General features: G+C 45.4%; 1 protein-coding gene across 13 annotated transcripts in view; it reads left to right on the top strand.

Annotated features, from left to right (window-relative positions):
• C2CD6 (C2 calcium dependent domain containing 6) overlaps window positions 1-14,105 on the top strand; it is a 56,637-nt gene that overhangs the window by 35,293 nt on the left and 7,239 nt on the right. For 12 of the 13 annotated variants that reach the window (XM_053287518.1, XM_053287517.1, XM_053287516.1 and 9 more), the window contains 3 exons: window positions 875-1,219; window positions 5,829-5,901; window positions 9,538-9,584. In XM_053287518.1, coding sequence (XP_053143493.1) covers window positions 875-1,219; window positions 5,829-5,901; window positions 9,538-9,584 — 465 coding nt within the window. Of the gene's footprint in view, window positions 1-874; window positions 1,220-5,828; window positions 5,902-9,537; window positions 9,585-10,324; window positions 12,525-14,105 lie in introns of those variants that run through there. The other variant, XM_053287528.1, reaches the window with a different exon arrangement.

The raw sequence follows: 14,105 nt of genomic DNA, 5'->3' as shown, positions 1-14,105 counted from the left end.
CAATTTCAGACTGAATATGGGAGATGATGTTTTTGAATTCTTCTCAGCATTACAAAACCTTATCTGCATATTAAAAACTAGTATAAATAGAGAGGTTTTAGTCTACCTCACTCCCTGATGTTCTGATTTTCTATGCTCAAGGAGCTGGGGAGCATTGGAATCCCCCACTTGCAGTCATAAGTGGTAGAGTCCATGAAGAGCAATATCATATAATCATATAATTTTGCTTAATGTGTTCATTAAGATTAATTTTCTCAGGGTGAAATTAAGCAAAACTCAATTTGCTTAACAAACCCTGATTTACAGTGATGATATTTTGACTTCGCCTTCCTTCTTTCATGCATATCATGAGAAACAATCATTATTTTGTCATATTGGTTTGAAAAACTATGAACTATTATGAGATTCCTTACATTAGAAAATGTTACAGGATTGGTTTTGCTTTGGTTTGTGGTTTTTCTTCAACTAAGAACTTCCACACGGGTGCAGGGTTGCTTCTTAATACTTATGCTTATTTGTTTGTAAAATTAAGATCAAAATCTTTATGAAAATTGCTTGCGCTCATTTCAGACTCATGCTGCTGCTGCTGGTGGTAATCACTGGCTGACATCCAGATTAAGTTACTCATGAGTAGTCCCATTAAATGAATGGGACATGTTTAATCATAACTAATGTAATCATAACTTATATTTATTTTAGTGGGATTACTCATAAACAATTTAATCTGGATGTCAGCCACTATTTTATTTATTTATATATATATATATATATATATATATATATATATATATATATATATATATATATATATATATAGTGTGTGTGTGTGTGTGTGTGTGTGTGTGTGTGTTTATTTATTTATTTAAATTTTCAGAAATGGGCAAATGCTCCACCGGAGGCTAGGCCTATACTTCCGATAACACCCACACTAGTGCCAGGCCCTAAAGAATCAGTCACAAGAAGGACTCGTAGCCTTGCTGAAGTAGATGAAAAATCTCATCTTGTTCCAACACTGACGATAACATCTAGCACCACCATTTGTCCAGCATCTTCAAATGGCACAGAACACCCGCATGCAAAAATTGTAAGAGAAAACATTCGCCAGGAGTCTGAAACTTCTCTCTCCAGTTCTGGTGGAATCACAGAGACAGGGGATTCGGAAAGCCCAGCTTTTGAGACCAAAGCGGTAGATGAAGAACTACTCATCCCAGCAGTGCAGGTATCTGCTGATAGAATGCAACATGTTGTTTCCCTCTCACCCCACCCCCATTCCACTTTCGCCTATAGTGCATTTGTTCATTCTTGTTCCTTCCGGATGACAGACTACTTGGAAATACTAGCACATAATTACCAAGAGTGGTAGGGTGTGGGGTGGTATTGTGGTGGTGGTGGATGATGATGATGATGATGGATTGATGATACTCTACTACAACAGACTTGTGGTAGCAAGCATGGCGTGTCCCCTTTCCTAAGCAGGGTGTACCCTGGTTTGCATTAGAATGGGAGACTACAGTGCTGAGAAAATGTTTGTGAACCCTTTAGGAGGCTCTGTATGTTAGCACAATTCTTATTCAAAACATGATTAGATCCCAAGCTAAACCCTTATAAGAGTGAAAGGCTTTGAATAAGTAACTCAGACAAAAAGGACATATTTTGAATATTCAATCGACTGAAGAAGTCAACAACAAACATCCTTGTGTGCAAAAGTATGTGAACCCTTCATTCAGTAACTGGTGGCACCTCCTTGAGCAGCAGCAACTGCAGCTAAATGTGTCCTGTAATCAGTGACCAGTTTCTCACATCAGCTTGGAAGAATCTTGGGCCATTCTTCCATACAGAACTGTTTCAGCTCTGTGACATTTGAGGGCTTCCTTGCATGAAGAACTCGCTTCAAGTCTTGCCAGAACAATTCAGTAGGGCTTAGGTTGGGACTTTGACCTGGCCACTCCAAAACACAAAATCTCCTCCTCTTCCTCTTCCTCCTCTTCCTCCTCTTCTTCTATTCTGTGGTAGACTTACTTGAATGTTTAGGTTCGTTGTCTTGCAGCATGACCCAGTTCAGGTCAGCTTCAGCTCAGACAGATGGCCTGACATTGTCCTCCAGAATTTTCTGATATGCAGCTGAATTCATGGTTCCAGAAATGATGGCAAGCTGTCAACATCCTGATTCAGCAAAGCAGCCCTGAACCAAGTGCCACCATGCTTGACAGTTGGGATGAGGTTCTTACTTTGGAAGGTAGTGTTTGGTTTTCACCAAACAAAATGTTTGTGATTGTGTCTGAAAAGTTCAAGTTTTTGATTCTGGATGCTCATTCTGGATTATTATTGGCATTTGGATAACCAAAAAGGCTTCTGGAATAGTGTTCTTTGGACAGATAAATCCAAAAATTAACTTTTCAGACACAATCAAGTCAAAGTCCTGACTGAATCCCTATTGAGATGTTGTGGCAAGACCTGAAGTAAGCTCTTTATGAAAGGAAGCCTGAAAATATCACAAAGCTGAAACAGTTGTACATGGAAGAATGCATTGAGATTCCTCCAAACTGCTGTGAGAGACTGATCACTAGTTACAGGACGTGTTTAGCTGAAGTTGTTGCTGTTCAAGGAGGTGCCACCAGTTATTGAATGAAGGGTTCACATATATTTTCACACAAGGATGTTTGTTGTTGACTCCTTCTGTTGAGTGAATATTCGGTATACGGCTACAGTGTGTTCCTATGACTTCTATTTACCCTCTCAGGGCATATCTACATTGCAGACTTAAATTGGTTTACCATCATTTTTTCTACACAGGGAAACCCCGAGAAGTAAAATTCTCTGACATGATTCTCACTTTCCTCACTGAATCCTGGTAATTAAGTTGTAATTACCAGGATTGAGGGGCATAGCTACAATTGAATCAGGGTGGGGCAAATGTCCCTGGACCCACAAGGGAGGCCCCCCCACCAACTGGTGAGATTTCCACTTTGCTCTCTCCCTTGCACTTCTATGAAGAAGAAAAACAGGAGGGCAGGGACCCATCTTCACCTTTTGTCCCAGGGTGCACTCCAACCTTGCTACACCCCTGCCAGGATTCTCTGGAACAAGCTACAACAGTTAAACAGATAAAAAAGAGTTATGTTTGTAGTGCCCTGTCAGGCAGCTTTCATCAACAAGAGTTCACCATGTAGCAGAACTATTGTAAATCACTCCACAACGTTCCAGAGTTTTGTTTAGTTGTCCTTTTATTATGGCATTTGTTGAATAGTGACTTGCCACTGATCATCCAGCCAATTGATATCCCAGCATTCGTAGAGTGGTCCTCAGGGAAAATAAATCGATAGTTTTACAGCAGTATCTGTATCCCCCCCCCTCCCCAGAGGAAAAGAAAAAAGGGAAGTATTAATAGAAACTTGTGCAAAGCATTGTGAATATGATGCACCTGGCAGTTGTAATTAACCACTGAGCAGAAGGGACAATTTTTAGTTAGCTGGCTAACTAGTTTGTTCAGCTCTACCTATGTATATAATACTTTACAATGAGCAAGAGGATATGGTCCAGGGGGCTGCAATCTAGAAATCAGCACAAGGCAGGCAACAATGGAAGGGGAAGGAAATGAAATAGACACTAGGGAGTTGTGCCAAAGGCGTCACAGAAAAGAGATTTTGAGGAGAGATATGAAGGAAGGAAGAGAGCTGGCATCATGGAAGTGTTCTAGGAGGCAGTTCTAGGCATAACGGACAGCAAGGGAGAAAGGGCAGAGACCTCTGAGGAGCAGGAGACATTTGGACAGCTGGCATGTAGCTGAATGAGTGAAGGTCATAGACAGGGATAGGTTGGGATACAAGAGCACAGAGAAAGAGGTCAGGAGTAGGAGTGTGCGCAGCCCATTTTCCGTAGTTTGGTCCAGATCCGTGGTTTGGTTTGAATCCAGACCGAACCAGCTGGGCCGGTCAGTTCAACAAATTGGTTCAACGGTTCAAGCGCCCAAGCGTGCCAGCCTGGCCCACTACATCACCGGGGGGGGGGAGCGTGGAGAGAAGTATCACCTGATCAGCCCGATCTTCTGCTGCCCCATTGGATCCGATCTAAATGAAAAGGTGCTTGCCTGCGGTACCAACGCACCTGAAAGTTGCTCGCAGCAGCAGCGCTCCCCACAACAGCCTGCATGGCCACGGCACAACTCCAGTACTCACCTGGTCTCTCTGCATGCATGAGGTTAGGTGAGTGCCAGATCTGCACGGGCTGCTGGGAGGAGCACGGCTGCTACAGGCAGCTTCCTGGTGCGGTGGTACCGCAGGTAAGCACCTTCTCATTTAGCTCATTTAGATCAGATCCAGTGGGGCAGCAGAAGATCTGGCTGATCAGGTAAGCCTTCCCTCCCTCTCCCACCCCCACTCCCTGTGATGCAGTGGGCTGGGTCGGTATGCTTGGGAGCCCAAACCATCGAACCAGTTGGTCAAACTGACCAGCCCAGCTGGTTTGGTACTCTAGGGTGCTGGAACCATTGAACTGGTTTGCTTTGAACCAGGTTTGATTCAGTTTGATCTTGGACTGGCCCCTTTCCTGAAGGGTGGTCTTGTTCACAATTGAACTGCTCGGACCGGCCCAGTTCACGGCAGACCAGATCACAATCGAACCAGTTCTGCATATCCCTAGTGGGGGTGGGGGGTAAGAACTGTGGAGGGTTTTGAAGGTAAGGGTAAGAACTTTGTGCCAAATCTGGGAGTGGACAAGAAGCCTGCCCATGTGGGGATTTATTGAGAAGTCTTACCTGCTCAAAGTGACCAGAGAGGTAAATAATTTTGGCAGCAGAGTGCTGGATAGACATGGAGAGACCAAAGTGAGATACCAGAAGACAAAGAGGAGAACACTGTGGTAGTCAAAGGCAAGACTAACTTGTCCCATTAATTCCAGTGGGACTACTTATGAATAATTTACTCCGGCTGTCAGCCACTATTTCATTTTTATTTATTTACTTTCACTCACATTTTGTTTTAAAACAGTTGCTCAACAACATTGCTGGGTATATATGAAATCTGTAAGTATTTAGCCCAATCCTCTGAGCTGAGCAGCAGTACAAGATTCAAGGAATTCCTCCATCCGCTATCATGGATAACTGAGTGGCAGGGTTAACATAGTGCTAGATTTAACTTTTTCCATTTACATTAACAAGATGGATGCAGGAAGTTGCTGTTACCTAAAAAGGAGTTGTTTATTGTTTATTGATATTGTGCCACCCATAAACACAGTGCATTATAATATATGAGAGGAAAAGTATCTGCTCCAAGAGGCTTGCCATCTAGAAGGAGGCACAAGGGAGATGGCAGTGGATGGGGAGAGTGGTGGAGGCAGGGTAAACAGGATAGGAATATATGACTACTTATGCTTAGTTGCAGTACGGAATAGGGACTGGGGTTGTAGGAATATAGGACTAGGCTAGTTGTGGTAACTCTCTGCCAATTCCTGTCCACTCATGCTCTCATTTGCCTAGCTGGCAGAATTGGTTGCAGAGACCCATTGCCTGTGCAGCACCCGTGCAAGTTTGGGCTTCCATTTGATATACATTGAACGGGCTATTATTCTGTCTTTCATGTCTTTCTGTATAAATGAATATGTGTGTATGAAACAAGTCCACGGATCGTATTTATAAAAATAGAACCTTCATCAAAGAATTTAGAGACAACTGCATGTATGTTGAAAATGGAGATTTGCTATACTGTATTCCGATCTCCTGCACTTCATTTCTTCTTCATGGAATTCTGTCAGCTTGAATTTACAATAGCAGTCTCGCTATGAAAAGGATGTTTAAGATTTAGAAGAGTGAATAATTCTCTTTTTATTGATAGACTGCCCCTGAAATTTCAAAGCAGCGTTTTAGGTATGAAGTTGCAGATGAGATTGTGGTGCCTAAACCATCAGGTAAACAACAGCTATTTTTAATAGTAGCCATCTATTTCTGGGTGGTTGAGCATATATGAAATGAAGAAAAGCATTTTATGCCAAAGGCCAGAATAAATATCGCTCCTACCGTTAATCCCTAGCTTAGCCCAGTCCAGGCCTGGCACTTTAGGAGAAGAAAAAGGCATCTTAGGACATTTGAAAAATAAAAACTTGTTTGCCAGATGTGTAGCATACGCAGTGGTATGGTGAGCTCTGAGGTGGCCAGGGGACAAAGTGTGGCTTCCCCCCTGTTTTTCCATTGTGTGCACACGGCACGCACACACCCCAAGCCACCACCACCCCTGCTTCTGACTTCAGATGCAAGGGGATGGAGGCAATGTCAGCTACATAGATCAGGTGACCCACCATTCTTTACCGCTGCCGCCCTCTCTTCCTCCCTGCCACCCTCATGGTCAGATGGCTCCTCAGGCACCGCTCACCTGGGGCGAGAGGCCAGGCCCTACTCCAGCGACACTCTGCAGCACCTCCGCACTGGCCCATCAAGAGCAGGCCGCCGGCCAAGCCCAGCATGGTCATCAAGGCAGGCAGGAAGAACTGCTGCTAGTTCTTGCCCTGACCACCCCAGCCCAGCCTATCTCTGAAATAAAACCCTTTTGTCTGACATCAGATGCAGGGGTGAGGCCAATGCCCGGGAGAGGGTTCATCCCTCTTCCAGCCCGCTAGAAAGGAGAGGAGTGTGCTTCACGCTCCCAGCTGTGTGTGGGAAGGGGCAAGGAGGCACCCTGGGTGAGAAGGAGCCTTGGGGGGCCCCAGACCCTACCAGCCTGGGGACAATTCCCCCCCCACACACACACACCTTGCTCAGTGGTTGCAGTACTTCCCATTCCTCCTCCTATTTTACGTTGCCATATTTATCTTTCATTCCTGTGTGTGAGAGGCAAGGAACACAAGAGGAAATGAAGCCATAAGTTTCACTCTTTCTGCCCACTGCGATGGAATGCACAGGACTGCAGGGGTGTTCCTTGGCTGCTGCTTCAACAAGAAGAAGCAGAGAAGAGTCAAGAAGGTCTCAGGACTGGGCTAACTGTCTAGGAAACAGCTAGATGTCCTGCTCCCCAAGACAAATACTAAAGTAGCAAGGCCACCTGCTCCTTTCCCCACCCAGTAAAAGTACAAAGATGAATGCTGCTTATTTGTGACGGCTGCAAAGCCTTTGTAAGTTGCCCCCGAGAAGAGTCCACCTTACTCAGGGGCCAAGGAAGATACTGCAGCTCTACTGCTCTGGCCACATGTGCTCCTTGCAAAATGGGAGCTTTGGTTTCTTTGAAGAGCAGCAATTTTGTCTCTTCATTGGCTTCTCTCAATGCCACTAAGTTCCCCCCACCCCCAACGGAAGGCAGAAGAGCAAGTCTCGGAGCCTATATTCCATTGAGCAACTGACACTGAGCACAGGGAGCGGCACAAACCTTGTGGACTTAATAACAAGAAGAAGAAATATTTATATACCGCTTTTCAACAAAAGTTTCCAAAGTGGTTTAGATAGATAAATAAATAAGATGGACCCCTGTCCCCAAAGGGCTCACAATTTAAAAAGAAACATGAAATAGACACCAGCAACAGTCACTGGAGGTACTGTGCTGGGGGTGGATAGGGCCAGTTACTCTCCCCCTGCTAAATAAAAAGAATGACCATGTTTAAAAGGTGCCTCTTTGCCACGATAGCAGGGGCTAAGGGACTTAATGGAGCCCTCAGCATTGAAGCACCCTGACAAAAGCTGGCTGCAAGCATACAGTATGCTAAGTATAGCGTCCTGCATATAAGGAGAGCTCTCAGAGGTGTAACAGCTCATCACTGGTCCTAGAGCGTATGCGGATCAAGCAGACTCAGCAGGACCTAATATCCCCCATGAAACCTGGGAAGACGCCCCACTTGAAGAGACAGTACATTCAGGAAACCTGACACACCTGGACTAATTCCATCCTTCCCAACTCCAGAACCTCCAAAATCATCCTCAGGACCCCAGGAGCAGAGACAGCAGTAAGTCTAAACAAAGGCCGAGACTCAAATGCATGGTATCCATCTGGCAGCATGAGGCCTCCAATTCCTGAGCCTTACTTGGGAGGAAGAAACACGTGAACTGGTTCAGGATCTTACTGATGCTCCAGGAAAGGGCGGAGTAGCAGGGTCAGCTGCCTGGATTCCAGATGCACAGGCCAGGCCAGGCCAGGCCCATCTAAAATTCCAGTAAAATCTATTCACCGCCACCATCAAGCCTAGACCCCAGAATGGGTTTGGGGCAATCAGCCACTTAAAAGGGAAACTCCTGTATGTAGCATAATAAAGATTTCAAAACAAGAACATTTGTATCTCATGTAATCAAGCAGTGTTTAGGCAGGGCTGAACATATAGCAGCCCAGAGCAGTATCAATCTTTATTACGGTCATAGTGATTACAGGTTACATTTTAAAACCAAAGTGCCAGTAGATATTAAAAGCCTAATACATACTACAAGCATAAATCAGGAATAAAAGTAACATTTCTGTGACCGAGCAAAAATGACAATGGGTAAAGGCATAACAGGGTTAAAATAGAATAGAATAGAAACTTTATTTCAGTCATAGACCAGAATACCAATACCAATACAAGTACAAATACAGATACATATAGGTACTAATAAGTACAATCATCATATAAAATCTGGACCTCCCATCAATTTAGTACAGATTTTACATATAATGTAACAGTATCTGGCGATGGTGTGTGAAATCTTCGAATTAAAATTAGAAAGCAAAAATTTAGATAAAAATCATCACTGTGACTTGGGAAATTGTCCAGAAGTGGGGCAATTAATTTAAGTCTAATGTCCCTGTAATAATCACAGTACAAAATTACATGTGCAATTGTTTCGACAATTCCGGAGCCACATGGACATAATCTAGCTGCAGTATCAGCCAGAATATTCGAGCAGACTGAATTCTACTAAATTGTAGTCATGTGTTTTTAGTGTTTGTCTTGAGTGTGCTAAAACAGTAAATCCTCTCCCTCTACATATTCAGGTTATTGACGCTGGGCAGGTATTTTAACAAGTGTTACTGTGATTTGGACAAACAGCACACATAATTAAAACTGCATTGCTGCACATCAGGACTGCACAATTTTGACCCTTCAGGTGTTTTTGGACTACAGCTCCCATCATCTCCAGCCACAGTTACCAATAGTCAGGGAGTATGGGAGTTGCAGTCTAACATCTGCATGAGGGCCAACATTGTGCAGCCCTACGGCACAGTGTTTAGGGCTGGGTGGCCTATTGGTTCAAATGTGCCTGCTCATTTATGGAAGTGATGGTGTATTCACTGAATTCCAGCTTTTTAAGCAGTGCTTCCTGCTAAGGATTGACTGGAAGCAATTTATACAATAATTTGTTATAGTACAACCATTCCTTAAATGTTTTGCTGTGTTGGGGAACATATGTTAGATTGGTTTTGCTGTGTTGGGGGGATATTTTACATTTGCATTGAGTAATTTTGAAATTACTCATCACAAAACTCTAATGGATTTAAGAGCTAGAATTCTGTAATAACTCACGAATATCTAAATGATATGTATTTTATTGCATGTGTATGAAAATTTTCCATTTTGATTAATTCTTTCTAGATTCAGTTGCTGAATCAATTGAGGAATTGCCTTGGAAAGAGCTTGGGGTAAGAAATGACTAGTTTCATGCTATTACAATTGCATATAATATTGCTAGGTAAAATTGGTGTGTGTTGTGAGGTGGAATATAGCATTTCCTATCAAACTCATTTGGTTGCGATGTATGACAGAAAATACTGCAAGGCATTAATTAGGGATGTGCCCGGAACCGCTCCTCTGCTTTTTGGAGGCGGTGGGGGTGCTCCCTTATTAAGGGTAGGGGAGGGTGCATTTACCCCTCCCACCACTTTCATCCCGCCGGTGCTACATTTTTTGCAAAGCCCCTCTGGGCAGCAGCTTACCTCCCTGCCGCCCTGTTGCCGTTCGTGGCCGGAAGTACTGGGCACGCAGGCACAAGTCATGTGTGCACAGCAGATGGGTGCAAACATGACAAACGCACACACACCTGGTCCTTCCGACCAAGAACGGCAACAGGGCAGCAGGGAGGTACACTGCCACCCTGAAGGGCTTTGCAAAAAATGGCGCACCAGTGGGGGGAAAGCGGCAGGAGGGGTAAATGCACCCTCACCCGCCCTTAAAGAGGCACCCCCACCACCTCCGAAATCTGAAATGGCCCCAGTGGCCGAAACATTTCGGAGGCTTCTATAACGGTCTCCAAAACATTTCGGGCTCAAGTCTAGCATTAATGCAGTCTGGCTTCATTCTGTTTCTTTTGCTGGATTAGCACCCCACTTCCTGCATCTGTGTGAGATTTAGTACCTCTTAAAATATATATGCTTTTCTGCAGTTCATTTGGAAGATGTTTTGTGATGTCCCTTCTACTGGCCATTGACCTCCTGCCTCATTTAACTGGCTTCAAGAGAGCCCTAAAAACTTACTTGTTTGGCCTGGCCTCTCAAGGTTTTTAAATTGTTCTTAAATATTTTTAATTGGTTTTAAATGGATCTGGAGTGAGATCCATCAAGCTCCATAAGAGTGGGTTCTGCGCCTGTGCAGAGACCACGCGGTAGCCATGCCGCAGCTTGTCAAGGCATCCTAACCCCACCCCCACATGTACAGCGTGCTATTTAAGGGCGACTGGATGCTGCATTCCTCAGTTTTTTTCCGACTGCTTCAGCGTTTGGACCTCGGTCTGCTGCTCCTTCATTGGGAAAGCTCCTCGTGAGCTCATTGACTTCGTTTGTTGGTTCTAAAAAAAGAAAAACTTTTATTAAGGACTTTTCTTCTGTCTTTTGGACTCTAACCGAACCGGGCCAGCCAGTTCCATGCACATCCCTATTGACTATCCCATAGTCACAAAATGGCTGAAGAAAAGAAGTCCTTCAAGAGGTGTGAGGGCTGTAGAGCCAGACTCCCCTCTAACGACCTGCATGATCTGTGCCTACTTTGCTTGGGAGATTAGCACAACGTATTGGCCTGTAAGATCTGCCTCTCATTCTTCAAGCAAACTTGTAAGAACAGGGCACTTCACCTCCGGGCGGCAGTGTATGACAACGTTTTAAGTCTCTCGACACCGGGGACACCACACCCGTCTACATCTAAAACACCGCAAAAGGCTGCCTTGGCTTAGCCTTCGGTATTGAAGCCATCCAGTTCTGTGCCTCCATCAACCTCGACTAAGCATGGGTCAAAGGCGCCCGCCTCAATACCGTCAGCCCAGCAGGAATCTTCAACGTCGACCGTGACATTGAAGTCTTCGATGTCAACCTCAGATATCACAAACACTCTTTGACCTCCAGTGGCGTCTGCCGCGACCTTGACATCAGCTCGATGTTGAAAATGTCAAAATCAAACAAGCTCCACAGTGGTGAACTCCTTTCGACTCCACCTGAAAAACGTTGCTGGCTGATTGACCTAACATGTGACCACATGATGTCTCCCACTGGACTGCAACAACATCCCTCGACACCGATTCTTCCGTCGACATCGAGGGCAACCCACGGTATTGACTCCTTGGTGCCGTCAGCAACTCCTTGATGCCAACCCGACCGGCCATCGACACCGTAGTACTTGGTACCGAGAACACATTCGTTGTCACCAGCACCGACTCCTATCTCCTTGTCAGCTCCTTCGACGCCGACCATGTGTCAGCAAATGCCGTTGACTTCGACTCGCCACACTCCAGTGGTCTCAATGTCGAAGCATATGACTCCAAGTCTTCAGGCTCCATTACCGACCTTCGAGGTCGATGATGAGGATTCCAGTACGGCTGCCAACACAGGCCTTGACCCTTCAGCAGTGCACACAATACTTTCAGTTTTGGACTCCTCCTCTAGTACCCCTTTGACAACTACCTTCAAGGAGTTTCTACCAACGGAGGCAGAAGTGCCTTCGACTGCGACTCCACAATCAGTTTCAGCTCCTGTTCTGGGAACATCTTCACTGGGTGCGCCTTACTCTTACTCTGACAGGCCACAGCAATGGAAACCTTATACCCCACTTCCTTCAACGTTGTCAGTGTCTGCGTTGCCACCGACAACTTCATACACTTCTACGGCTTCTCAGACTGACCCACAATCTACAGTCCAGAAGGCTACTCAAAAAATAGCCCCTTCAATGCGCTCGATCACCACGCAGATGAGGCCACTGCCCCCAGCGCAGTTGTCCTCTGCAGAGACTCAGTCAACTGTTCCGGTTTCACCCACCAGCTCCGCATCCAAATACTATGGCTCTTTGGACTTCGACTCCAACCCGGAGGGAGAAGACACCTTGGTGGAGCCCCCTACAGATGTGGCCCCACCAACCTATGTTTCTCCTAATGAGGAGTTGAAGTCATATCACAAGCATGTCTGCACTATGGTGGAGGCTTTAGGGCTGGACTTGCGCTCTGAGTTGGCCACCATCAACAACCTAGTATATAATTTTATGGTAAAGACTCAATTTACTGCCCCTGTGGCTTTACCCATGCTCCCAGTCATTACTAGGGATGTTCTGAATTGTTTTAGATTTGCTTTTATATTGTTTTAAACAGTTTGTTTTAAATGGTGTGTTGTTGTTGTTGTTTTTAACTTGTGCACCGCCCAGAGCCATTGGATGTGGTGGTATAAAAATGAAATACATACATACATACATACCGAAGTTTCTTTACAAAGGCACCTTATGAGGTAGGAGCTGCTGGCAACCTCCTCTCTTTGCAAAGTGCCCTTGCAGAGCCTTGCAAGGGTCAGTTCAGGAGCTTCCCAACACGCAGAGGGAAGATTGCCAACAGCCCCCACCTCGTGTGGCACTCACATTGCTCCTGCTGCATTGCAGCCTCCTTTCCTAATGCTGGCCATCTACGTATCCTTCTTCTTCCTTTCCTTTTCCTCTGCCATGTTACAAATTGTGGCTCCCAGCCCTGGTCAGAGGTGCTCTTACCCCTGGACTTCAGGGCCGAAGTCCAGGGCCTCCATACACTACTGCCCCCCCTCCCCCCGTGCAATCCTCTTTAGTCTGTCCTGGGTGGTGTGGTTTGTGTCCTCAACAATCCACGTTAAGTTAAAAATCAAGTTAAAAATGATGCTTAACTTGCAAGGGTGGGTGGGGGTGGGAGGGATCCTTTAGGTCTTTAGGTCCAGACTCCAAAATTACCTAGGTTTAGCTCTGGCCCTGGTACTGGTGTTGACTCCAGCGATGGCTCCCGGGCAGTGCTTGCTTATGTTAACAGTGTGCAACGTAAAGCAGCTTCTTCTCATCACCGGGAGAGCCCCTTACAAGCCTCGAAAGGTGGACAAGGTGACAAGAAGAGATTACCCTCAGGCAGCCTCCTCTCCTCGGCCCCATTCAAATGCTTCAGGGCATGGGGCTGGGAAGGGGCAAGGTGAAAGGCCCCTTTGCACCCCACCTCAAGCATCCAGATATCCTGGGCTGCTCCTGCTTGATGCACTGCTGACTTCTTTAGCGGAATCTGTTTGTGGGGAAGGGGTAGGACGCAGGATCGTTCCTGGCACTTGTGCAGCCCCGCTCCCTCTTCACCGTCCCACCCTGGAGACATTGCATGGACAGCCCTGTCCAGACATTCCGCTGTCTATATGTACAGGGGTCTGTACGCATCTACATACTTTTGAGAAGGATGACTGTACATGTGTTCCTTTTGGAAGTGAGCCTGGGCACAGCCCCCCAACAAATGCAAGTTTCAAATAGGAAGTGTCCCATTGTATGTATGTTGAACATAACATGTGAATAACTGTATGTGCATACACTGCACACAGATCATATATGCCTTTAACATAATGTGTGAATAGGGCTATAATCTTTATTCTCTGCCTCTCTCTCCTCTCTTCATGTAAACATGGTATTGCTATATATGAGCGTGTATAGGTTATAGTACTATATTAAAACCAAAGGCCCCCAAGTCTATAATCTCTGGAATACGATGACAACGAATATTCATATACTGCTTTTCAACAAAAGTTCCCAAAGTGCTTTACATAGATATAAATAAATACTTTAAAATAGCTCCCTGTTCCCTAAAGGGCTCACAATCTAAAAAAGAAACATAAGATAGACACCAGCAACAGCCACTGGAGGGATGCTGTGCTGGGGCTGGATAAGGCCAGTTGCTCTCCCCCTGCTAAATAAAGAGACAC

The sequence above is a fragment of the Hemicordylus capensis genome, chromosome 1 (assembly GCF_027244095.1).
Source record: "Hemicordylus capensis ecotype Gifberg chromosome 1, rHemCap1.1.pri, whole genome shotgun sequence".
NCBI classification, from domain to species: Eukaryota; Metazoa; Chordata; class Lepidosauria; order Squamata; family Cordylidae; genus Hemicordylus; species Hemicordylus capensis.
The sequence above is the reverse complement of the archived record's forward strand: the minus strand, read 5'-3'. Positions and strand labels throughout refer to the sequence as shown.